At 44.6% G+C, this 26,790-nt stretch overlaps 1 protein-coding gene across 1 annotated transcript; it reads left to right on the forward strand.

Annotated features, from left to right (window-relative positions):
- The first annotated feature begins 17,371 nt into the window (after nt 1-17,371).
- Nucleotides 17,372-21,472, forward strand: LOC123161727 (OVARIAN TUMOR DOMAIN-containing deubiquitinating enzyme 11). The gene is made up of 10 exons (XM_044579533.1): nt 17,372-17,500; nt 18,616-18,855; nt 19,144-19,217; nt 19,366-19,420; nt 19,577-19,651; nt 19,779-19,852; nt 19,953-20,001; nt 20,455-20,539; nt 20,680-20,736; nt 20,901-21,472. The coding sequence occupies exons 2-10, from the start codon at nt 18,685-18,687 to the stop codon at nt 20,942-20,944; spliced, it is 684 nt and encodes a 227-aa protein (XP_044435468.1). The 5' UTR covers nt 17,372-17,500; nt 18,616-18,684; the 3' UTR covers nt 20,945-21,472.
- Nucleotides 21,473-26,790: the final 5,318 nt, after the last annotated feature.

The raw sequence follows: 26,790 nt of genomic DNA on the forward strand, positions 1-26,790 counted from the left end.
ACCCAAAAGAGTACTAAGGTATGATCATGTTTTGCTCGTGAGAGAAGCTTAGTCAACGGGTCTGTCATATTCAGAGCCGTATGTATTTCGCAAATATTCTATGTCCACAATGCTCTGCACGGAGCTACTCTAGCTAATTGCTCCCACTTTCAATATGTATCCAGATTGAGACTTAGAGTCATCTGGATTGGTGTAAAAGCTTGCATCATTGTAACTTTTACGACGGGCTCTTTTATCACCTCCATAATCGAGAAACGTCTCCTTAGTCCTCACTAAGGATATTCTTGACCCATGTCCAGTGATCTACTTATTAGATCAAAATTGTATTCCTTTGCCAAACACAGAGCAAGGTATACAATAGGTCTGGTTCACAGCATAGCATACTTTATAGAACCTATGACTGAGGCATAGGGAATGACTTTTCATTCTCTTTCTATTTTCTGCAATGGTCGGGTCTTGAGTCTTACTCAACTTCACACCTTGTAACACAGGCAAGAACTCCTTCTTTGACTGTTCCATTTTGAACTATTTCAAAAATTTATCAAGGTATGTACTCATTGAAAAATCTTATCAAGCGTCTTGATCTATCTATATAGATCTTGATGCTCAATGTGTAAGCAGCTTCACCGAGGTCTTGCTTTGAAAAACTCTTATTCAAGTATCCTTTCATGCTATCCAGAATTTCCATATCATTTCCAATTAACAATATGTCATCCACATATAATATTAGAAATGCTACAGAGCTCCCACTCACTTTCTTGTAAATACAGGCTTCTTCAAAAGTCTGTATAAAACCATATGCTTTGATCAACTCATCAAAGCGTATATTCCAACTCCGAGATGCTTGCACCAGTCCATTGATGGATTGCTGGAGCTTGCACACTTTGTTAGCATCTTTAGGATTGACAAAAACTTTCTGGTTGCATCATATACAACTCTTCTTTAATAAATCCATTAAGGAATGCAGTTTTGACATCCATTTGCCAGATTTCATAAAATGTGGCAATTGCTAACATGATTCAGACAGACTTAAGCTTCGATACGAGTGAGAAAATCTCATCGTATTCAACACCTTGAACTTGTTGAAAACATTTCGCAACAAGTCGAGCTTAGTAGATAGTAACACTACTATCAATGTCCGTCTTCCTCTTGAAGATCCATTTATTTAACATGGCTTGCTGATCATCGAGCAAGTCAATCAAAGTCCATACTTTGTTCTCATACATGGATCATATCTCAGATTTTATGGCCTCAAGCCATTTCGTGGAATCTGGGCTCATCATCGCTTCCTCATAGTTCGTAGGTTCATCATGGTCTAGTAACATGACTTCCAGAACAGGATTACCGTACCACTCTGGTGCGGATCTTACTCTGGAAGACCTACGAGGTTCTGTAGTAACTTAATTTGAAGTTTCATGATCATCATCATTAACTTCCTCACTAATTGGTGTAGTAGTCACAGGAACAGATTTCTGTGATGAACTACTTTCCAATAAGGGAGCAGGTACAGTTACCTCATCAAGTTCTACTTTCCTCCCACTCACTTCTTTCGAGAGAAACTCCTTCTCTAGAAAGGATCCATTCTTAGCAATGAATAACTTGCCTTCCGATCTGTGATAGAAGGTGTACCCAATAGTTAACTTTGGGTATTCTATGAAGACGCACTTCTCCGATTTGGGTTTGAGCTTATCAGGTTGAAACTTTTTTCATATAAGCATCGCAACTCCAAACTTTAAGAAATGACAGCTTAGGTTTACTGCTAAACCATAGTTCATACGGTGTCGTCTCAACGGATTTAGATGGTGCCCTTTTAAACGTGAATGCAGCTGTCTCTAATGCACAACCCCAAAACGATAGTGGTAAAACCGATAAGAGACATCATAGATCGCACCATATCCAATAAAGTGCGGTTACGACGTTCGGACACACCATAACATTGTGGTGTTCCAGGTGGCGTGAGCTGTGAAACTATTCCACATTGTTTTAACTGAAGACCAAACTCGTAACTCAAATATTCGTCTCCGCGATCAGATCGTAGAAACTTTATTTTCTTGTTACGATGATTTTTCCACTTCACTCTGAAATTCTTTGAACCTTTCAATTATTTCAGACTTATGTTTCATCAAGTAGATATACCCATATCTGCTCAAATCATTTTGTGAAGGTCAGAAAATAACGATACTTGCCACGAGCATCAACACTCATTGGATCGCATACATCGGTATGTATTATTTCCAATAAGTCAGTAGCTTGTTCCATTGTTCCGGAGAACGGAGTTTTTAGTCATCTTGCCCAAAAGGCACGGTTCGCAAGCATCAAATGATTCATAACCAAGTGATTCCGAAAATCCATCTTTATGGAGTTTCTTCATGCGCTTTACACCGATATGACCCAAACGGCAGTGCCACAAATAAGTTGCACTATCATTATTAACTTTTCATCTTTTGGCATCAATATTATGAATATGTGTATCACTACGATCGAGATCCAACAAACTATGTTCATTGGGTGTATGACCATCGAAGGTCTTATTCATGTAAACAGAACAACAATTATTCTCTGACTTTAAATGAATAACCGTATTGCAATAAACATGATCAAATCATATTCATGCTCAACGCAAACACCAAATAACATTTATTTAGGTTCAACACTAATCCCGAAAGTATAGGGAGTGTGCGATGATGATCATATCAATCTTGGAACCACTTCCAACACACATCGTCACATCACCCTCAACTAGTTTCTGTTTATTCTGTAACTCCTGTTTCGAGTTACTAATCTTAGCAACCGAACAAGTATCAAATACTCAGGGGTTACTATAAACACTAGTAAGGTACACATCAATAACATGTATATCAAATATACCCTTGTTCACTTTGCCATCCTTCTTATCCACCAAATATTCAAGGCATTTCCGCTTCTAGTGACCATTTCCTTTGCAGTATAATCACTCAGTTTCAGGCTTTGGTCCAGCTTTGGGCTTCTTCGCGGGACTGACAACTTGCTTGTCATTCTACTTGAAGTTCCCTTTCTTTCCCTTTGCCCTTTTCTTGAAACTAGTGGTCTTGTCAATCATCAACACTTGATGCTCTTTCTTGATTTCTACCTTCGTTGATTTCAACATCACGAAGAGCTCGGAATCGTTTTCGTCATCCCTTGCATACTACAGTTCATCACAAAGTTCTACTAACTTGGTGATGGTGACTAGAGAATTCTGTCAATCACTATCTTATCTGGAAGATTAACTCCCACTTGATTCAAGCGATTGAAGTACTCAGACAATCTGAGCACATGCTCACTAGTTGAGCGATTCTCCTCCATCTTTTAGCAATAGAACTTGTTGGAGACTTCATATCTCTCAACTCGGGTATTTGCTTGAAATATTAACTTCAATTCCTGGAACATCTCATATGGTCCATGACGTTCAAAACATCTTTGAAGTCCCGATTCTAAGCCGTTAAGCATGGTGCACTAAACTATCAAGTAGTCATCATATTGAGCTAGCCAAACGTTCATAACGTCTACATCTGCTCCTGCAATAGGTCTGTCACCTAGCGGTGCATCAAGGACATAATTCTTCTGTGCAGCAATGAGGATAAACCTCAGATCACGGACCAAGTCCGCATCATTGCTACTAACATTTTTCAACATAGTTTTCTCTAGGAACACATATAAAAAACATAGGGAAGCAACAACGCGAGCTATTGATCTATAACACAATTTGCAAAATACTACCAGGACTAAGTTCATGATAAATTCAAGTTCAATTAATCATATTACTTAAGAACTCCCACTTAGACAGACATCTCTCTAGTCATCTAAGTGATCACGTGATCCAAATCAACTAAACCATGTCCGATCATCACGTGAGATGGAGTAGTTTCAATGGTGAACATCATTATGTTGATCATATCTACTATATGATTCACGCTCGACCTTTCGGTCTCCGTGTTCCGAGGCCATATCTGTATATGCTAGGCTCGTCAAGTTTAACCCGAGTATTCCGCGTGTGCAACTGTTTTGCACCCGTTGTATTTGAACGTAGAGCCTATCACACCCGATCATCACGTGGTGTCTCAGCACGAAGAACTTTCGCAACGGTGCATACTCAGGGAGAACACTTCTTGATAATTAGTGAGAGATCATCTTAAAATGCTACCGTCAATCAAAGCAAGATAAGATGCATAAAGGATAAACATCACATGCAATCAATATAAGTGATATGATATGGCCATCATCATCTTGTGCTTGTGATCTCCATCTTCGAAGCACCGTCGTGATCACCATCGTCACCGGCGCGACACCTTGATCTCCATCGTAGCATCGTTGTCGTTACGCCATCTATTGCTTCTACGACTATCGCTACCGCTTAGTGATAAAGTAAAGCAATTACAGGGCGTTTGCATTTCATACAATAAAGCGACAACCATATGGCTCCTGCCAGTTGCCGATAACTTCGGTTACAAAACATGATCATCTCATACAATAAAATATAGCATCACGTCTTGACCATATCACATCACAACATGCCCTGCAAAAACAAGTTAGACGTCCTCTACTTTGTTGTTGCAAAATTTTACGTGGCTGCTACGGGCTTAGCAAGAACCGTTCTTACCTACGCATCAAAACCACAACGATAGTTTGTCAAGTTGGTGCTGTTTTAACCTTCGCAAGGACCGGGCGTAGCCACACTCGGTTCAACTAAAGTGAGAGAGACAGACACCCGCCGGTCACCTTTAAGCAATGAGTGCTCGTAGCGGTAAAACCAGTCTCGCGTAAGCGTACGCGTAATGTCGGTCCGGGCCGCTTCATCTCACAATACCGCCGAACCAAAGTATGACATGCTGGTAAGCAGTATGACTTATATCGCCCACAACTCACTTGTGTTCTACTCGTGCATATAACATCTACGCATAAAACCTAGCTCGGATGCCACTGTTGGGGAACGTAGTAATTTAAAAAAAAATCCTACGCACACGCAAGATCATGGTGATGGCATAGCAACGAGAGGGGAGAGTGTTGTCCATGTACCCTCGTAGACCCTAAGCGGAAGCGTTAACACAACACGGTTGATGTAGTCGTACGTCTTCATGATCCGACCGATCCAAGTACCGAACGTACGGCACCTCCGAGTTCAGCACACGTTCAGCTCGATGACGATCCCCGGGCTCCGATCCAGCAAAGCTTCGGGGATGAGTTCCGTCAGCACGACGGCGTGGTGACGATGATGATGCTCTACCGGCGCAGGGCTTCGCCTAAACTCCGCGACGATATGACCGAGATGGAATATGATGGAGGGGGGCACCGCACACGGCTAAGGAACGATCCGTAGATCAACTTCTGTCTTCTGGGGTGCCCCCCTGCGCCCGTATATAAAGGAGCAAGGGGGAGGGGGCGGCCGGCCAAGGAAGGGCGCGCCAGGGAGGAGTCCTACTCCCACCGGGAGTAGGACTCCCTCCTTTCCTAGTCCAACTAGGAGACCTTCCATATAGTAGGAGTAGGAGAGAAGGGAAGGAAGGAGGGGGTGCGGCCCCTCCCCCTAGTCCAATTCGGACTAGGCCTTGGGGGGGGGGCCTGCCCTAGGCAGCCCCTCTCTCTTTCCCGTATGGCCCAATAAGGCCCAATACTTCTCCCGGCGAATTCCCGTAACTCTCCGGTACTCCGAAAAATACCCGAATCACTCGGAACCTTTCCGAACTCCGAATATAGTCGTCCAATATATCGATCTTTATGTCTCGACCATTTCGAGACTCCTCGTCATGTCCCCGATCTCATCCGGGACTCCGAACTCCTTCGGTACATCAAAACTCATAAACTCATAATATAACTGTCATCGTAACGTTAAGCGTGCGGACCCTACGGGTTCGAGAACTATGTAGACATGACCTAGAACTATTCTAGGTCAATAACCAATAGCGGAACCTGGATGCCCATATTGGTTCCTACATATTCTACGAAGATCTTTATCGGTCAAACCGCATAACAACATACGTTGTTCCCTTTGTCATCGGTATGTTACTTGCCCGAGATTTGATCGTCGGTATCCAATACCTAGTTCAATCTCGTTACCGGCAAGTCTCTTTACTCGTTCCGTAATGCATCATCCCGTAACCAACTCATTTGGTCACATTGCTTGCAAGGCTTATAATGATGTGCATTACCGAGAGGGCCCAGAGATACCTCTCCGACAATCGGAGTGACAAAACCTAATCTCGAAATACGCCAACTCAACATGTACCTTCGGAGACACCTGTAGTACTCCTTTATAATCACCCAGTTATGTTGTGACGTTTGGTAGCACCCAAAGTGTTCCTCCGGTAAACGGGAGTTGCATAATCTCATAGTTACAGGAACATGTATAAGTCATGAAGAAAGCAATAGCAACATACTAAACGATTAAGTGCTAGGCTAACGGAATGGGTCATGTCAATCACATCATTCTCCTAATGATGTGATCCCATTAATCAAATGACAACTCTTTTGTCCATGGCTAGGAAACATAACCATCTTTGATAAACGAGCTAGTCAAGTAGAGGCATACTAGTGACACTATGTTTGTCTATGTATTCACACATGTATTATGTTTCCGGTTAATACAATTCTAGCATGAATAATAAACATTTATCATGAAATAAGGAAATGAATAATAACTTTATTATTGCCTCTAGGGCATATTTCCTTCAGTTACTAGTCCTATCTTGTTTCGACGGTATTGTGGGATGAAGCGGCCCGGACCGACCTTATACGTACACTTACGTGAGACAGGTTCCACCGACTGACATGCACTTGTTGCATAAGGTGGCTAGCGGGTGCCAGTCTCTCCCTCTTTAGTCGGATCGGATTCGATGAAAAGGGTCTTTATGAAGGGTAAATAGCAATTAGCATATCACGTTGTGGTTTTGGCGTAGGTAAGAAACGTTCTTGCTAGAAACCTATAGAAGCCACGTAAAAACTTGCAACAACCATTAGAGGACGTCTAACTTGTTTTTGCAGCATATGTTGTGTGATGTGATATGGCCAAGAAGGATGTGATGAATGAAATATATGTGATGTATGAGATTGATCATATTCTTGTAATAGGAATCACGACTTGCATGTCGATGAGTATGACAACCGGCAGGAGCCCTAGGAGTTGTCTTTATTTATTGTATGACCTGTGTGTCACTGAATAACGCCATGTAATTACTTTACTTCATTGCTAAACCGTTAGCCATAGTAGTAGAAGTAATAAGTTGGCGAGACAACTTCATGGAGACACGATGATGAAGATCATGATGATGGAGATCATGGTGTCATGTCGGTGACGATGATGATCATGGAGCCCCGAAGATGGAGATCAAAAGGAGCAAAATGATATTGGCCATATCATGTCACTATTTGATTGCATGTGATATTTATCATGTTTATGCATCTTATTTGCTTAAAATGACAGTAGTAAATAAGATGATCCCTCATAATAATTTCAAGAAAGTGTTCCCCCTAACTGTGCACCGTTGCGAAAGATCATTGCTTCGAAGCACCACGTGATGATCGGGTGTGATAGATTCTAACCTTCACATACAATGGGTGTAAGCCAGATTTACACACACGAAACACTTAGGTTGACTTGACGAGCCTAGCATGTACAGACATGGTCTCGGAACACAAGAGACCTAAAGGTCGAGCATGAGTCATATAGTAGATACGATCAACATGAAGATGTTCACCGATGATGACTAGTCCGTCTCACGTGATGACCGGACACGGCCTAGTTGACTCGGATCATGTATCACTTAAGATGACTAGAGGGATGTCTATCTGAGTGGGAGTTCATTAGATGAACTTAGTTATCATGAACATAGTCAAAAGGACTTTGCAAACTATGTCATAGCTTGCGCTTTTGTTCTACTGTTTTAGATATGTTCCTAGAGAAAATTTAGTTGAAAGTTGATAGTAGAAATTATGCGGACTGGGTCCGTAAACTGAGGATTGTCCTCATTGCTGCGCAGAAGGCTTATGTCCTTAATGCACCGCTCGGTGTGCTGAACCTCGAACGTCATCTGTGGATGTTGCAAACATCTGACATACACGTTTTGATGACTACATGATAGTTCAGTAATGTTAAACGGTTTAGAATTGTGGCGCCAAAGACGTTTTTGAAACGTCGCAGAACATATGGGATGTTCCAAGGGCTGAAATTGGGATTTCAGGCTAGCGCCCACGTCAAGAGGTATGAGACCTCTGACGAGTTTCTTAGCCTACAAACTAAGGGAGAAAAGCTCAATCGTTGAGCTTGTACTTAGATTGTCTGGGCACAACAATCACTTGAATCGAGTGGGAGTTATTCTTCCAGATGATATAGTGATGTTTCTCCAAAGTCATTACCACCAAGCTACTAGAGCTTCGTGATAAACTATAACATAATATGATGGTCCTTGAAATATTCGCGATGTTTGACACCGCGAAAGTGGAAATCAAGAAGGAGCATCAATTGTTGATGGTTAGTGAAACCACTAGTTTCAAGAAGGGCAAGGGCAAGAAGGGATACTTCATGATATGGCAAATCAGTTGCTGCTCTAGTGAAGAAACCCAAGGTTGAACCCAAATCCGATACTAAATGCTTCTATAATGAGGGGAACGGTCACTGAAGCAGAACTACCCTAGATACTTGGTAGATGAGAAGGCTGGCAAGGTCGACAGAAGTATATTGGATATACATTATATTGATGTGTACTTTACTAGTACTCCTAGTAGCACCATGGTAATAGATACCGGTTCAGTTGCTAAGTGTTAGTAACTCGAAATAAAAGGCTACGGAATAAACAGAGACTAGCTAAAGGTGAGATGACGATATGTGTTGGAAGTGTTTCCAAGCTTGATGTGATCAAGCATCGCATACTCCCTCTACCATCGAGATTGGTGTTAAACCTAAATAATTGTTATTTGGTGTTTGCGTTGAGCATAGACATGATTGGATTATGTCTATCGCAATATGGTTATTCATTTAAGGAGAATAATGGTTACTCTGTTTATTTGAATAATACCTTCAATGGTCTTGCACCTAAAATGAATGGTTTATTGAATCTTGATCGTAGTGATATACATGTTCATGCCAAAAGATATAAGATAGTAATGATAATACCACATACTTGTGGCACTGCCATTTGAGTCATATTGGTATAAAACGCATGAAGAAGATCCATGTTGATGGATCTTTGGACTCACTCGTTTTTGAAAAGATTGAGACATGCGAACCATGTCTATTGGTATATACGCATGAAGAAACTCCATGCAGATGGATCATTTGGACTCACTTGTTTTTGAATCACTTGAGTCATGAAAATCATACCACATGGGCAAGATGACTGAAAGGCCTCGTTTTCATTGAAATGGAACAAGAAAGCAACTTGTTGGAAGTAATACATTTTGATGTGTGCAGTCCAATGAGTGTTGAGGCACGCAGTGGATGTTGTTATGTTCTTACTTCACAGATGATTTGAGTAGATGCTGAGTATATTTACTTGATGAAACACAAGTTTGAATTATTGAAAGGTTCAAGTAATTTCAGAGTGAAGTTGAAGATCATCGTGACAAGAGGATAAAATGTCTATGATATGATCATAGAGATGAATATCTGAGTTATGAGTTTGGTATACAATTAAGACATTGTGGAAATTGTTTCACAACTAATACCGCCTGGAAGACCATAGTGTGATGGTGTGTTCGAACATCATAGATGCACCCTATTGGATATGGGGCATACCATGATGTCTCTTATCGAATTACTACTATCGTTTATGGGTTAGGCATTAGAGACAATCGCATTCACTTCAAATAGTACACCACGTAATTCCGTTGAGATGACAGTGTATGAACTATGGTTTAGAGAAACCTAGGCTGTCGTTTCTTGAAAGTTTGGGGCTGCAATGCTTATGTGAAAAAGTTTCATCCTGATAAGCTCGAACCCAAAGCGGATAAATACATCTTCATAGGACACCCAAAACAGTTGGGTATACCTCCTAATTCAGATCCGGAAGCAAATGTAATTGTTTCTAGAAACGGGTCCTTTCTAGAGAAAAAGTTTCTCTTGAAAGAATTGAGTGGGAGGATGGTGGAGACTTGATGAGGTTACTGAACCATCACTTCAACCAGTGTGTAGCAGGGCACAGGAAGTTGTTCCTGTGGCACCTACACCAATTGAAGTGGAAGTTGATGATAGTGATCATGAAACTTCGGATCAAGTCACTACCAAACCTTGTAGGACAACAAGGACGCGTACTGCTTCAGAGTGGTATGGTAATCCTGTCTTGGAGGTCATGTTGCTAGACAACAATGAACCTACAAGCTATGGAGAAGTGATGGTGGGCCCGGATTTTGACAAATGGCTCGAGGCCATAAAATCCGAGAGAGGATCCATGTATGAAAACAAAGTGTAGACTTTGGAAGAACTACTTGATGGTCGTAAGGCTGTTGGGTACAGATGGATTTTAAAAGGAAGACGGACAATGATGGTAAGTATCACCATTAAGAAAGCTCAACTTGTCGTTAAGATGTTTTCCGACAAGTTCAAGGAGTTGATTATGATGAGACTTTCTCACTCGTAGTGATGCTAAGAGTCTGTTGGAATTATATTAGCAATTACTGCATGATTTATGAAATCTTGCAGATAGGATGTCAAAACATTGTTTCCTCGACGATATTCTTGAGGAAAGGTTGTATGTGATACAACCAGAAGGTTTTGTCAATCCTGAAAGATGCTAACAAGTGCGCAAAGCTCCAACAATCCTTCTAAGGACTGGAGTAAGCATCTCGGAGTTGGAATATACGCTTTGATGAGATGATCAAAGATTTTGGGTTTATACAATGTTTATGAGAAACTTGTATTTCCAAAGAAGTGAGTGGGAGCACTATAGCATTTCTGATGAGTATATGTTGTTGACATATTGTTGATCGAAAATGATGTAGAATTTCTGGAAAGCATAAAGGGTTATTTGAAAAGTGTTTTTCAATGGAAACCCTGGATTAAGCTACTTGAACATTGAGCATCAAGATCTATAAGGATAGATCAACAATGCTTAATAGTACTTTCAAATGAACACATACCATGACAAGATTTCGAAGGAGTTCAAAAATAGATCGGCAAAGAAGGAGTTCCTGGCTGTGTTATAAGGTGTGAGTATTGGGTAAGACTCAAGACATGACCACGGCAGAAGAGAAGAAAGGACGAAGGTCGTCCCCTATGATTCAGACGTAGGCTCTACAGTATGCTATGTTGTGTACGGCACCTGAAGTATGCCTTGCCATGAGTCGGTCAAGGGGTACAAGAGTGATCCAGGAATGGATCACAGGACATTGGTCAAACTTATCCTTAGTAACTAGTGGATTAAGGAATTTTCTCGATTATGGAGGTGGTAAAAGAGTTCGACGTAAAGGGTTACGTCGATGCAAACTTTGATACTAATCTGGATGACTATGAGTAGTAAACCGGATTCATATAGTAGAACAGTTATTTGGAATAGTTCCAAATAGCGCGTGGTAGCTGCATCTACAAGATGACATAGAGATTTGTAAAACACACATGGATCTGAAAGGTTCAGACCCGTTGACTAATAACCTCTCTCACAAGCGAGATATGATCAAACCCCATGGGTGTTCAATTCATTACAATCACATAGTGATGTGAACTAGATTATTGACTCTAGTGCAAGTGGGAGACTGTTGGAAATATGCCCTAGAGGCAATAATAAAATGGCTATTATTGTATTTCCTTGTTCATGGTAATTGTCTATTCTTCATGCTATAATTGTATTGACTAGAAACCGTAATACATGTGTGAATACATAGACCACAACATGTCCCTAGTGAGCCTCTAGTTGACTAGCTCGTTGATCAATAGATGGTTATGGTTTCCTGACCATGGAAATTAGATGTCATTGATAATGGGATCACATCATTAGGAGAATGATGTGATGGACAAGACCCAATACTAAGCATAGCACAAGATCGTGTAGTTCGTTTGCTAAAGCTTTTCTAATGTCAAGTATCATTTCCTTAGACCATGAGATTGTGCAACTCCCGGATACCGTAGGAATGCTTTGGGTGTGCCAAACGTCACAACGTAACTGGGTGGCTATAAAGTTGCACTACGGGTATCTCCGAAAGTGTTTGTTGGGTTGGCACGAATCGAGACTGGGATTTGTCACTCCGTATGACGGAGAGATATCTCTGGGCCCACTCGGTAATGCATCATCATAATGAGCTCAATGTGACTAAGTAGTTAGTCACGAGATCATGCATTATGGAACGAGTAATGTGACTTGCCGGTAACGAGATTGAACGAGGTATTGGGATACCGACGATCGAATCTCGGGCAAGTAACATACCGATTGACAAAGGGAATTGCATACGGGATTGCTTGAATCCTTGACATCGTGGTTCATCCGATGAGATCATCGTGGAACATGTGGGAGCCAACATGGGTATCCAGATCCCGCTGTTGGTTATTGACCGGAGAACGTCTCGGTCATGTCTGCATGGTTCCCGAACCCGTAGGGTCTACACACTTAAGGTTCGGTGACGCTAGAGTTGTTATGGGAAATAGTATGTGGTTACCGAAGGTTGTTCGGAGTCCCGGATGAGATCCCGGACATGACGAGGAGCTCCGGAATGGTCTGGAGGTGAAGATCGGTATATTGGACGAAGGATATTGGAGTCCGGAATTGTTCCGGGGGTACCAGGTGATAACCAGCGTGTCCGAAAGGGGTTTCGGAGGCCCCGGCAAGCGTTGGGGGGCCTTATGGGCCAAGGGAAGAGGGCACATCAGCCCACTAAGGGGCTGAGCGCCCCTCCCACCCAATCTCACGTAACCAGGAGAGGTGGGGGCGCCACCCTTAGGGCAGCCGCCCCTCCCGGCTTGGGGGGCAAGTTTCCTAGGGGGTGGGGGCGCCCAAACCCATCTAGGGTTTCCCCTGTGGCCGCCGCCCATCCCCTAGGGAACCCTAGGGCGCCTCCCCCTCCTCCCTTCCCCCTATATATAGTGAGGGAGAGAGAGGGCAGCCGCACCCTTCCCCTGGCGCAGCCCCTCCCTCCTCCAACACCTCCTCCTCCTCCGTAGTGCTTGGCGAAGCCCTACCGGAGAACCACGAGCTCCATCACCACCATGCCGTCGTGGTGTCGGAGTTCTCCCTCAACTTCTCCTCTCCCCTTGCTGGATCAAGAAGGAGGAGACGTCCCCCCCTGTACATGTGTTGAACGCGGAGGCACCGTTGTTCGGTGCTTAGATCGGATTCGGCCACGATCTGAATCGCTTTGTGAAATTCTCCACCGACCGCGTTCTTGTAACGCTTCCGCATCGCGATCTTCAAGGGTATGAAGATGCACTCCCCTCTCTCTTGTTGCTAGTCTCTCCATAGATTGATCTTGGTGATGCGTATAAAATTTTGAATTTCTGCTACGTTCCCCAACATAGTTTTCAATAGAACGATTCACCTTATTTCAAAGAACTCGGTGTAGAGGAAAACCAGATGGATGCTTGCGCAAGCCCTGGCAATATCCATTCTTATTGCAACATGGTCTGACCTCGAAGCCACAACTTAGAGCATCTCCAGCCGCGCCCCCAGAACGCCCCCCCAGGCGATTTTTCCACGCCGACGCCAGAAAAACGGGCTAGTCGCGCCCCCAGGACATCGAATTCCGCCGGCTCAGCCCGTTTTTGCGCCCGGCGATCGCAGGCCGAACCCGGCGCACTCGAGGGCGCTCGGGGGCACCAGCGCAAGAGAAAAGTGCTCCTGGGGCCACATTAGCAGGCGAAAAGTCAAGCCACCCGTCCAGATTCGCCTCCTACCCCCCACGCTCGGCCGCCACCCTGCGCCATCCTACCGATCCCGGCGCCGTCCACCACCCACCGCAGCTAGGTACACCATCTCCCGCCTGGAAAAAGAAGGGGTTTCGTCGAGGCAGCCTCTTCGCCGCCGTCCAGGCAACTTTTCCAGCGTTCTGGCCGCGCAGGGTCTGTACACCGGCGGGCTTGCGCCCACCTCGCCCGCAAGGTGTTCGCTGAATTGCCCGGCCTAGCGATGGACTCCGAAGATGAGGAGGCGCTCGCGGCGTTGATGGAGGAGGAAGCCGAAGCCGACATCTAGGAGCAGGAGCATCTCATGGTGCTCGCCGCCCTTGTCGGCCTGCTCGCGAGCAGTTAAAAGCCACGGTGAGGTGGCTCGGCGGCTGGGCGGGTGAAAGCAAAGAATCGGCATCGTCTGGAAGGCTACTGCATGCTCTACTCGGACTACTTCGCCGACACTCCATTGCATGATGAGAAAACATTTCGGCACCGTTATCGGATGAGACAAAAGCTTTTCCTCAGGATTGTGAATTCCATCCGGGAGTTCGACAGCTACTTCAAGTGCAAGATGGATTGCACCGGCACACTTGGATTTACCTCGATCCAGAAGTGCACGACAACTATGAGGATGCTTGCATACGGAGCTCCCGGTGATTCACTCGACGACTATGGGTGCATGGCCGAGTCCACCACCATTGAGTGTTTCTACAAGTTCTGCAGGGCAGTGGTGGCAGTGTTTGGACCGCAGTACTTGCGAACACCCAATGCGGAAGACACTGCTCGGATCCTAGCACAGAATGCATGCAGCAAGATGATTCCCTAGGATGCTTGGAAGCATTGACTGCATGCATTGAAAATGGAAGAACTGTCCATTTGCTTGGCAGGGGTTGTACAAAGGCGCCAAAAGCGGTTGCAGTGTGGTACTTGAGGCAGTGGCCACACAGGACCTCTGGATTTGGCACTCTTTCTTTGAGATGCCAGGAACTCACAATGACATCAACGTCTTGCAGTGCTCCCCAGTTTTTGCCAAGCTTGTTGAAGGTCATTCTCCTCCGGTGAACTTCGAGGTCAATGGGTGACCGTACAACAAGGGGTACTATCTAGCTGATGGCATTTATCCGAGATGGTCGACATTTGTGAAGACCATCTCAAACCCTATGCCAAGAGGCAAGAAGGCATGATTTGCGAAGATTCATGAGGCTTGCAGGAAGGATGTCGAGCGGGCATTTGGTGTGCTCCAATCTCGATTTGCTATTGTCCGGTTCCCTGCTCTGACCTGGTCGAAAGATCAAATGTGGGAGATCATGACTTGTTGTGTCATCTTGCACAACATGATCATTGAGAGCAAGCAGGAAGAGCCAATGTTTGACACTGAACCATATTACATGCAGGGTCCTCTTGCCCAAGTTGATCACCAGCTACCGTTAAACTAGACTAACTACCTCAATATGCATCAGGAGATCCGAGACCCACAGGTGCATCAAGAACTGCAACACGATCTGGTGGAGCACCTATGGAGGCTCAATGACGAGGCTGGGAATGACGTGTGATGAAACTTGAGTTTTTATTTGTTCAACTATATAATTTGTATTGAACTATTTGATTTATGTGATGAAACACGCCGAAACACGCCGAACCATGCCGAACTATGTGACGAACTAATTGATTTCTATTTGTATGCAAAAAGTCACGCCGAAACACGCTGAAACACGCCGAATATAGGCCGATTCACGCAGATATCGGGCCGTTTTTGGACATAATTGGGCCGAACATTGGGCCGAAATCGGCACCTGGGGGCGACCTGGGGGGCGACGGCTGGGTGCCGAACCGCTCCCAGCGCCGAGTTTATCGCCAGCTCACCCCCAGGCCGCTCTTTTTCGGCGCCCTGGGGGGCCGAACGGCTGGAGTGCTCTTAAAAGGGTGTATAAGGACTTTTGGACGTCCAACATATCGTTTGAGTTGAAAATAAACCGAACTTGTATTTTTACCAAGCCATTTGATTTTTTTAAGGACCAGCTCATATGATTCAACTTTGGAAGCTCATGGTAAAAACCGTAGTGGTGTTTTGAAGATTTTGACTTAACCCTTTTTCCCAATATGAGGATGGTAACATATAGTTTGGAAATCACACATGCTTAGTTTTCCAAAGTGCAACTTTTATTTGAAGCAAGTATGCGGATTTTACAACCTTTTCAATTCCAGAGCTATGAAGGGCAATCCGAATACAAAAGGGAATATCTCGTGTTTCCATCTTTGTTTCTCCTTACTCGATGACGGTCCCCCCTTCCCACACCTCCCTCGTGCTCAGGGCCGGTCCTGAGATTTGGGGGGCCCGGGGCGAAACTAAAATCTGGGGCCCCTTAATATAAAGATCAAGATAACATATTTTTCATTTACTTTGATACTGCTCTAAGTTGAAATTGTTTACAGCGAAAGAAACATTCGAATGCCTTTAAGATAGAGCTTTTGCAACATCACTATAATACCATGAAATTGATCATTGAGTTAAGCTGATAAGTTCATAAAGATTTGACGCAACTTAGAGGTTAATACTTTTCTGTAGACATCGTCTCATAATCAAGGAACACAAACTATGTACATTATTTGTCTTTCTTTATATTCGGTAGGTGTTATATCCTACCACATTTTCTTGATTTACCCTTTTTTTAGTTTCTGAATTACAAAGTGTACATATGGCCAATTACTCAGAAGTGCATCGGAGGCCGTGGTCTTGCCGTGTTGGGGACTGGAATTGGGCGCTGGCGGCGGTGTGTACAATGGGAAAAACGAGGCGTCGGCGTCTTGCGCTACTATCCGTCAATGATGGTCATGCATGCCGCTGGGCAAGGCCTGGTATCTTGGCGTGATTGATGTCCAGTACTTGCCATCTCAAGGAAAAAGAGGAATGATCGTGTGCTGTTGCGTGCGGGGCTGCCAGCTGACTCCCTGGGCCATGGCCTACCTGCGAACCTGGGCGGGGGCCCCTAGATTTTGGGGGCCTGGGGCGGCCGCCCCCCCTGCCCCTCCCCAGGGCCGGCCCTGCTCGTGCTTTGATCCTTGGCGTTGCCTATCTTCAGCCTCTATGAACAGAAATCGTACACACCATCATTGCCAAACATGTTCTATTGAGAAGGAACAGAATCCTCCTATAACACGCCTTGTTTCACTCGATGCACAGGTCGTGTGCATATCAATCATGCAGAAGTTGGGGTGGGTATGCTCACTGTGCATGTAGTATCTCCTTAATGCTTCACCTTGAGTTAATAAATCCACTGTATTTTGAAGGAAAAAATCACTCAATGATGCAGGGACCGGAAGCAGTTCAAACTTTTTTCTTAAGAAATACTCACTCTGTCCCAAAATATAAAAACGTTTTTAACACTACACTAGCGTCAAACAGCCCGCTCCATTTGGAAGGTAGAATAGTTTGGCACGAAAGCATGGAAGATGTTGGGCTTCGCTGAGAATCTGGCCGACCGAGGGGTGTAAACTCACAAATTCCCCGAATTAAAAACGTCAAAGAAAGTGAAGAAAAGGCGGCGATTTCTATCCCCTCCCCTCGCTCCCCCTTCCGACAGCAAGTGCGAGCTACTGAGCTCTGCTCTGCTCCGCCCCCCCACCCTCCCGTCGCGCGCGCGGCGGCCGCCGCCCTCCCTGATCCGAGCGCCAGAGAAGCCGGTAAGTCCCCTCCCCTCGCCCGATCGTCCCACGCGGCTCGCGAGCTAGGGCTCCGCGCGCTCGATCGCCGCTCCCGCCGCGCGCAGCCGACCTCCGCAGCTCCGCTTGTTCGTTTTATTTATTTATTTTTCTTAAAAGGGAAGCTCTCTTCTCTACCCTCTTGATTGGCTTGATTGTTTCGTGTGGTGTCCTCGTCCTGATTAGTGGGTGTTATCTATCGTCTTTGAGCTCGATTCGAAGAACCCTTGAGGAAAGATCGCCTGTCTACACTGTAGCTGGTCCTGGGCTCTGACAGAAAATGTAGAAAAATGACCCGTTTGGTCTTCAGGTTGACCCATCCAAGATCCGGTTCCGGTCAACTAGTTATTTACCCAGGTGAACTTGTTGGATAGTGTTTTTAATCCTTGTCTGACAGGAGGGATGTAGTCTGCAGCTTATCTGCTGCTACGTGATGTGCTTACTTTACTGATTGGTTCATAGTCTGTTCGACTCCTCTGGAGAACATCCCTTTTGATTGTTCCGGGTTCAGTTCACCCACTGACGACTGCTCTGATCACCTTCAGTGTTGCTTTGGTCTTATAAAAGTATAGCATAATTCTTCAGTTTTGGATAGGGAGAAAAGAGGCACTGGGATCTGCAAGTGTCTGAAATTCTCACTCATCCGAGGCGGAGGAATTACAGCGAGCATATGCACGCTTTGCTATGCTTCTGTGTTGGTGGTTCCTTATCCATCCCCATTATTGCTAGTCGCTCTCATGTGCCATTTGGCTTGTTGGGATTGGTATGCAGTGTCCGGAAGTATCCCACGTGTAGGTATTAACTACGAGAGACAAGGGCTGACGAAATGGAGTAATTAGAAACATTCTCCGGATATCTCCCTACTGGGTGGTTAAGATCTGCATATGCATCTCATAGGGTACGCTATTAAGAGCTAGGAATTTGTGTGTTCCAACATCACTCTCCCCGTAAGGTTTGCTGTATTTCCTAGTACAATCAGGTAAACATCTAATGCTAGTATGCTAGTAAAAGTCATCTTGTTGGTTGCAAAAAGTTGGTATTACATTTCATCTGCTGTTTCTTGCTGTGTTTAAATGCTTGTTCTCTGTTTCTTGCAGTAACTTTCTGTCTTTGAAGCCCATTGGAGGTCCAAGATCTTGTCGATGTTCATCTGGAGATAGCATGTCATGTCTGAACAACAGGATCATGTCAGTAAAAGCTCCAGCTCAAGCATCAGCACCAGCACTCAGGAAAGCGAGGAGGAGGTGTCCGTAACTATCGGTAGCCTCCTCGCTCACGCAAGGAACGACAAAGCACATAGTCTTGGGAGGCGTCTCTTGCATTTGGGTTCAGTCCCGGTAATCAAGAGCCAATCAACATTTGTTACCTTTTAATCTTCTAGTATTATTTGCTTCCTTGGGCTTTACCTATTGCTGAGTCATAGTTACTTTGATGAACTGTCTCTGAAGTCTGAACTGAACATGATTTGTCGGTGTAGTGCTCAATACTGTAATAACTAACATGCAGTGTAAATTTATAATTCTGAATTGCACATTGCCAAATGAAATAATAATTCTGTGAAGTTATTGGCTTTGGTCTTTGCCCATCTTTTATAACAAAACTAGTAACACCCTGTTTTGCGGCAGCACCGTCCTCGAGTTAATGGAGAGATCCCTAATGTTGATAATGCAACCTTGGATCATGAAAGACTGTTGGAAAGGTAAATATGATATTTACCCCTTCCCTCCACTTGAATGTGGAGATCATTTTGTAGGATTGATCTTGCAGCATATATGTGCTGTTGCACCTTCTTCTGAAGTTGCATCTTTTGCATGTAAAGTTCATTTAGCATTACCTTTTATTTGCAGGCTGGGGACTTATGGTCTGGCCGAGTTTCAGATAGAGGGAGATGGAAATTGTCAGGTTTGTTTACATGTTTACCCCCAAAAAGTAAAAAAAAGTGCATGAGGCTTAATAAAAAACACTGTTCCATTTCTTGAAGATAACATGTTAATAAACCTATTGTAGCTTTCAGTATGTTCTCACTTTTTAAACCCTACCAATGACCTATTGTTACAGTTTCGAGCTCTGGCAGACCAGATTTTTCGCAATCCTGAATATCACAAACAAGTGAGGAAGGCAGTCATGAAGCAGGTAGCCTGTTTGTCTCAGTCCATGGACATTCTGTAGTAATCTAAATAAAAGCATTGATCATCTTGCAGACTTGATAATACAATTTCATTGATATGCAACTATGCTGAAGCCTGTCTCTGCTTTTTAGCTAAAGGAATTCAGAAAACGCTATGAAGGCTATGTACCAATGGAATATAAGGTGTACTTGAAGAAAATGAAAAGGTAGCACAGATTGTGCTGCTTAAATGATCATGTTCACTGTTGACAGAGACAGTATACTAGGCTTCAAATATATTCATAGCTTCGTATATACGTCCTGCAGATCAGGGGAATGGGGGGATCATCTGACCTTACAAGCGGCTGCAGACCGGGTAACATGCACCTCTAGTTTGATGATGGTTGAGTGGTTTCTGTAGCAAAACCTTGTAATTGCAGCATTTTGACATTAATGTTCCTGTTGTTTCTAAAACTCTGACTATAGCTCAAAGGCCTGAGGCACAAAAAAAAAGTCCCACTTCGAGTCTATGCAGTAATATGTGTGTCTGATGTCATTGTTCACTATTCATGTAAGTTGATATAGCATTCCCTGTCTAAGATGGCCAAAATAATGTTACCATTAACATCTGTTTGTAGTATTGTGTTGAATCTTATAAAAAAAAAGTTTAGTGATCAATCAGGTTTCTGTCTATATTAATGCTTCTCTTGGAACTGTCATGTTCTTGTCAAGTCATCAACACACACTATCATGGCATTAGCATGTGTCATTACTCATGTTTTTTATCTTCCTGACTCCTTTCTCCCTTTGTATGTCTACTTGCTCACAGTTTGGTGCCAAAATTTGCTTACTGACGTCATTTAGGGACACCTGCTTAATCGAGATAGTCCCCAGGGACCTGACTCCGACAAGAGGTGAGAGCCGGTGCACTAGTATCTCTTATGCTCCTGTGTTAAAATCCTGAATTCTAGAGAGATTCGCCTTTTCCACGGCGCCCCGCGAAGATTTCGCTGGAAACATGCTAACTAATATGTTTCCTTGGCATGTGTTTCAGAGCTTTGGCTTAGCTTCTGGTGTGAAGTACACTACAATTCCTTGTATGCGACTGACGGTGAGCGTTTGTTTTGCTTAGACATGCTGATTTGGGGAACTACCAATGTTCATTTGCATCATTACAGGCCATTAAAATTTTAACAATCCATTCCAGTTACTGCATTATCCGGTCATTGATCAGTTCTATCTTCTAAAAATGAGCTCCTGTTGTGCGCACTGCAGATCTCCTGACTCGCAAAACTAAGAAGAAGCATTGGTTGTTCTAGGGCGGTACCGACTTCCGGGAGAGAGGAGCTTCTCTTTGCTGCAGCTGTTCTTCTCCCTTGAGCTTAGCAGGGTCTGCAATACTTTACTAGCGCTTACTGTTACTTTGTAAAATCCAAGTTGAGACTGTTTTAGCACGCAGGAATTTTACGGGAACACATCCGCAAAAATATCGAAGCGTGGCCCAGGTTTGTGTAGGATTATGAGGCAATGTACAGTAAACTTCGATGTACTCCCTCCGTCCGAAAATACTTGTCATCAAAATGAATAAAAGGGGATGTATCTAGATGTATTTTAGTTCTAGATACATCCCCTTTTGTTTATTTTGATGACAAGTATTTTCGGACGGAGGGAGTAGTATTTAGCAAGGAAAAAACACATGGAATGTCCAACTCTCAGCTCCACGAGTCTTATGTTCTACAGTGGCAACTGTGTTTCCTTTTTCTTTTTTCTTTGCGGTGTTATCAGTCAATGATCATTAATTTGTTGGTCAATGATATTTCCATGCCGTAAAATATATATTTGAATCATGACTGTGATTGTGGAGTGTCAAATCTTTCACTGTTCTACGTTGGCACTGAGAAAATTATATACTCCATGTGTCTCAAAATAAGTGTCGTGGCTTTAGTACAAATTTGTTCAAAACGGAAAACAAACAACAGAGTGTAATTAGTACAAATTTGTTCAAAACGGAAAACAAACAACAGAGTGTAATTACAAATCAGTATCATGCTTTTAAGAGCAAGTAGAATAACTAATCAGTATCATGCTTCTAAGAGCAAGTACAAGTGTAATTACTAATCAGTATCATGCTTTTAAGAGCAAGTAGAATAACTAATCAGTATCATGCTTCTAAGAGCAAGTACAATAAGGTGACATAAGCGGGCTATAAGACTTAGAATAATATATTTTTGCTGACGGGGTGTAAGACTTAAAATAGTATATTTTTGTTGACGGGCTGTAAGACTTAAAATAGTATATTTTTGCCGAATTGGAAGAGAGAGAAGAGAAATGGGCTACAAACTAACAGCGGCTGTAGCAGACACTCCTACAGACTTTGCGAGAGAGGAAGGTGGACCATGTATCAATAAAATAGTACTTATTTACATCTAACTATTGTACCTGCCGGCTATAAGCTTGACTATAAATAACGTGGCAACATCATATTAACCATGCTCGAATAAAAGGCCGATGACCATACGGTGGCTTTATTCTTTGCTTACGTCCGATATCCACAGCCTGCAAATGCTTTTGTTGTTACTGCACAGGCTGCATTGTATTTGTAGACACATTTTCCTTTTTCTTTTCCTTTAATATTCCCTTTTCCTTTTCCTTTTTCTTTTCTTTTTTCTTTCTGAAATTACCCAGGTCATGAGATTTTTTGGGGCTCGGAGTGAAACTAGAATCAGGGCCCCTTTGATATAAGCATGGGCTATTTTACAAATTTATGTCCATTGCGAAAAAACCATAAAAGAATAGAGCATAGGCTACGGGAAAATACACAAAAGCTCCTGGATGCTCCACCCCCCTATAAAATACCAGGAAAATTAGAAAGTACTGGAATTGGGATATCAAACATGGGTTCTCATTCTACTCACGCTGTTTATTTTCGTTAAGAAATGGCATTCGTGGCTAATAAAATACACAATGACCTACGATCCATCCAAACAATCCTTTTATACATAGGATTTTTACCTTCTTTACCGAGGATATCAGAATGTTCTTTTTTCAGGAAACTTCACATGGTTGTAGATTGGGCACCCAAGTTTGGTATTTCAAAATTTCAGTTTTTTAAATAAAACTGCTTTTTAATTTATAATATTCTTAATAGGGGGTGGAGCACCGAGAGCTACAAATCCTCTTCCATAGGCATATAGGAAAATAGAGACATACCTTCTCCCCAAAGACGAACCTATGAACAAAATAGAGGGTGGCACACTCCAAAAGAAAACATTCCACCTAATCCAAGTGTCATTTAATGTATGGCAACAGAATAACATAAAAACCTCAATCAAGTATCGCAACATTAGTGTTCAGAAAATGTATTTCGAATTTGTGAAATTACAATACAAATAGTCTTACATGAAAGATATAGAAATTGAAGATTACAATACTAGCTAACTATAGACCGGTTCCGCTAGAAAATCATTTCTCTCCAACTTTGAAGAGATTTAGCTGTGAACTTCAACTTTCCACAGAGCCTGATTAGAAGGTTCGAAATGGAACAAAGACATAGTATAAAACACTACCTCTATATATATAAGTTTTTTTTTTGCACTTCAAATTTGAGCTGCATAAACGTCTTATATCGATCATGGGACGGAGAGAGTATATTTGATCTCCATTCCTATATACTTACACAGTCCTCCTGCATATGCGTAGATATTGTTGCCTAATACGAGTATGTTCGTGGACGGATCAAGCTTTCATGGCAGAGCGCCGGAGCAAACCTCATGCCCTGCAGGTGTTCTCCAACACAGTAGACGGTCTGCAACGCCCGTGCCTCGGGGTCGTAGTATCCCAACGCTCTCCCCGTGCTGAGAAGCAGCCTCCCGTCCTTGGGGTCAACAGCCAACAGCCTAGTCTCCTCCGACGGGTACATCCGCCGGAACTCCCCGAGCTCGACACGGCGCGGCCATGCCGACCAAGAGCCGCCTTCCAGCCGCTTCCAGACGTCGATGGCGTTGGCGCGCGTGTCCGAGCACAGGACGCACACGCCACCTTGGAGCTCGACGACGGACGTGATCCGGCCGCGGCCGCACGGGGGCCCTGGCAGCACCTCGAACTCCCCCGTGCCGACGTCGAGCGCCAGCAGCTCGCACCTCGAATCGTCGTCGTTGTCGTCGTCTACCATCCAGTAGAGCTTGCCGTCGGCGTAGGCGGGCTGCACGTCGACCGCCGGCGGCCTTGGCGGAGGGCTGATCGGGATCCACGCCGTGGCGCCTACGAGCTGCACGTGGCACTTGACCTTGACCGGCTGGCCATGTCGACGGCTCTTGCCACGACGGACGACGACGAGGCGTGCCAGCACGTGCTTGTTCGTCCGCGAATCGTACCCCAGCCCCATCGCGGCAGCTGCAGAATCATGGGGATCGTCGTCGTCGTCCAACATATCCGTTCTTATAAGGCTGCCGTACGCCATGCTAGGGTTGCAAATGAAATCGACGACGACTGAGCCGGCCTGCTGCGTGTAGCTGACGAGGACGAGGCCGTGGCAGGGCGTGGAGCACACCGCCCTAGACTCGCGGTGCTCGTACAGGAACGGCATCATGTCGTCGTGCTCCACCTGCAACCTCTGGCAGAGCTCCAGCGGGTACAAGTCGAGCACGTGGCTGAAGAGCCGGCCCTGGACGAGCATGACCCCCGGGCTCCTGCCCAGGTTCGCGTGGAGCGCGTGCGTCCGGACGAACCGGTCGGTCTCGGCCACCGCGCGCCACTCCCTGCACACGCACCTCAGGGCGGCGACCGACTGCGCCGGCAACCACTTGAGGACGTCCGACCACGCTTTCCTCCACGGGGACGAGAAGATCACCTCCTCGCTCGTGCGGCCTACGGGCACGAGGCTCTCCTCCAGCAACCCCACGGTGCCGCGGGTGATCGTGGCTGTAGAAAACTAGGCTTAAGCGTATGCTTTGCGCAGGGACGCGTGCGTGTTGATATAGGGCTCGAGGCCAGGAGATTACAGGAGTTGGTTAGGCTAGGATTGATCTCCAAGTAACCTAACAGAATATGGGATCATATCTCTAAGCCTAACCGGATTACAACAGACACGCACGCACACGTTACAACACATTACAATGTTTAACACTCCCCCTCAATCACAACTTTCTAAGTTGAGATTGTGCCTAAAAGCTTCTAACTGTCGCAAGGTGTGAGGTTTAGTAAATCCATCTACCACCTGATCACCTGTAGGTATGAATCTGATATTCAGCAGTTTATCAGCCACTCTTTCTCGGACAAAGTGGTAGTCAATTTCAATATGCTTCGTCCTGGCATGGAAGATAGGATTAGCAGACAAATAGGTTGCACCAAGATTATCACACCAAAGTGATGCTGCTCTTGGATGAGAAACACCCAACTCTGTTAGCAAATTCTGAACCCAGATAACCTCTGCAGTAGCATTAGCTAAGGCCTTGTACTCAGCTTCTGTACTTGACCTGGATACAGTTGGCTGTTTACGAGCACTCCAAGAAACCAAATTACTTCCAAGAAACACTGCAAAGCCTCCTGTTGATCTTCTATCATCAGGACAACCTGCCCAATCTGCATCTGAAAAAGCACTTACAAGCATAGAATCTGACTTTCCAATTTTCAGTCCATGACTCTGTGTCCCTTGAAGATATCTAAGTATCCTCTTTACTGCTGTCCAATGTGCACTAGTAGGAGCATGTAAGAACTGACACACTTTATTTACTGAATATGAGATATCTGGTCTAGTTAATGTCAAATACTGTAATGCTCCTACAATACTTCTGTACCTGGTGGAGTCCTCTGCTCCAAGGATCTCTCCAACATGAAGAGACATTTTCTCAGAGGCAGACAAAGGTGTAGATGACGGCTTACATCCTTTCATGCCCATCCTCTGAAGTATTTCCTGCACATATTTTCCTTGTGACAACACAATTCCATCTTTTGCATTTTTTACCTCAATTCCAAGGAAGAAATGAAGACTGCCAAGATCTTTAAGTGCAAACTCCTTGCTCAAGTCCATAAGAAGAGCCTCAACTGCCTTAGATGATGAACTAGTGACAACTATATCATCAACATAAATAAGCATAAAAATGGTTATCCCATGTCGGTGATAGAAAAACAATGAGGTATCTCCCTTTGAGGGAGTAAATCCAAGTGATTGTAACTTAGAGGAGAGCCGAGAGTACCAAGCTCTAGGTGCTTGTTTTAGTCCATACAGTGCCTTATCAAGTTTGCAAATATGATGTGGTGCATTTGGATTCTCATACCCAGGAGGTTGCCTCATGAACACTTCCTCTTCCAGAACACCATGCAAGAACGTGTTCTTTACATCTAGTTGTCTTATGCACCAACCTCTAGATACTGCAACTGAAAGAATCAATCTAATAGTAGCAGCTTTTGCCACTGGACTAAACGTATCCTCATAGTCAATCCCATACCTCTGTTTAAATCCTTTAGCAACCAGACGTGCCTTGTACCTGTCAATGGTGCCATCAGATTTCCTCTTTACCTTATAGACCCACTTACAGTCAATTATATTTCTGCCTCTGACTGGTGGAACTAGACGCCAAGTTTTGTTCTTCATTAAAGCAGCATACTCTTCATCCATTGCCTCCCTCCAACGAGGTTCACCCAATGCTTCTCCAAAATTTTGCGGTTCACCTGTTGCACAAAACGAGCCCCAACGTACACAGCCATCTTTATATATTTTAGGTTTAACAATACCACTTTGTGACCTGGTGTTGGAGCGCACAGGAGGTGGCGGAGCCGGTCGTTCAAGTTGCTGTAGAAGACGATTTGAAGAAGATGACACAGCTGCACCGGAATCAGCCGCAGAATATCCCGGAGAGGGCTCCTGTAGCGGATCCAGATCGAGAGACGGGATCGCCTCTCCAGAACTGCCACTTGGCGCGCCTGGGCTGGCATGCAGCGTCCGGTCGGGCGCATTCCCGCCCGCGTGACGTGGAACCCGCTCGTCCACACCCGGGAGCCGACCACCCGCATGTGGGAGTGGGCCACCAGGCCCCGCCAAGGCTGGCTGTCGGACGACGCGACGGACCGCGGGCCCGCCAGGCTGATCTGTCACCGAATCAGGGAACGACGCGGATCCCGCCGGGGATTCTCCTGCGCCTGCGCCAACTGACGCATCTGGCGCCAC

This window comes from Triticum aestivum, chromosome 7B (genome assembly GCF_018294505.1).
Source record: "Triticum aestivum cultivar Chinese Spring chromosome 7B, IWGSC CS RefSeq v2.1, whole genome shotgun sequence".
In the NCBI taxonomy this organism is placed as follows: domain Eukaryota; kingdom Viridiplantae; phylum Streptophyta; class Magnoliopsida; order Poales; family Poaceae; genus Triticum; species Triticum aestivum.

Bases quoted from the DNA above. Each gene is read 5' to 3' on its own strand.
- LOC123161727 (XM_044579533.1), top strand. From the start codon at position 18,685: ATGTCTGAACAACAGGATCATGTCAGTAAAAGCTCCAGCTCAAGCATC. The intron at 18,856-19,143 runs GTAATCAAGAGC...GTTTTGCGGCAG, and splicing joins TGCATTTGGGTTCAGTCCCG to CACCGTCCTCGAGTTAATGG. The intron at 20,002-20,454 runs GTAACATGCACC...ACTTGCTCACAG, and splicing joins TACAAGCGGCTGCAGACCGG to TTTGGTGCCAAAATTTGCTT.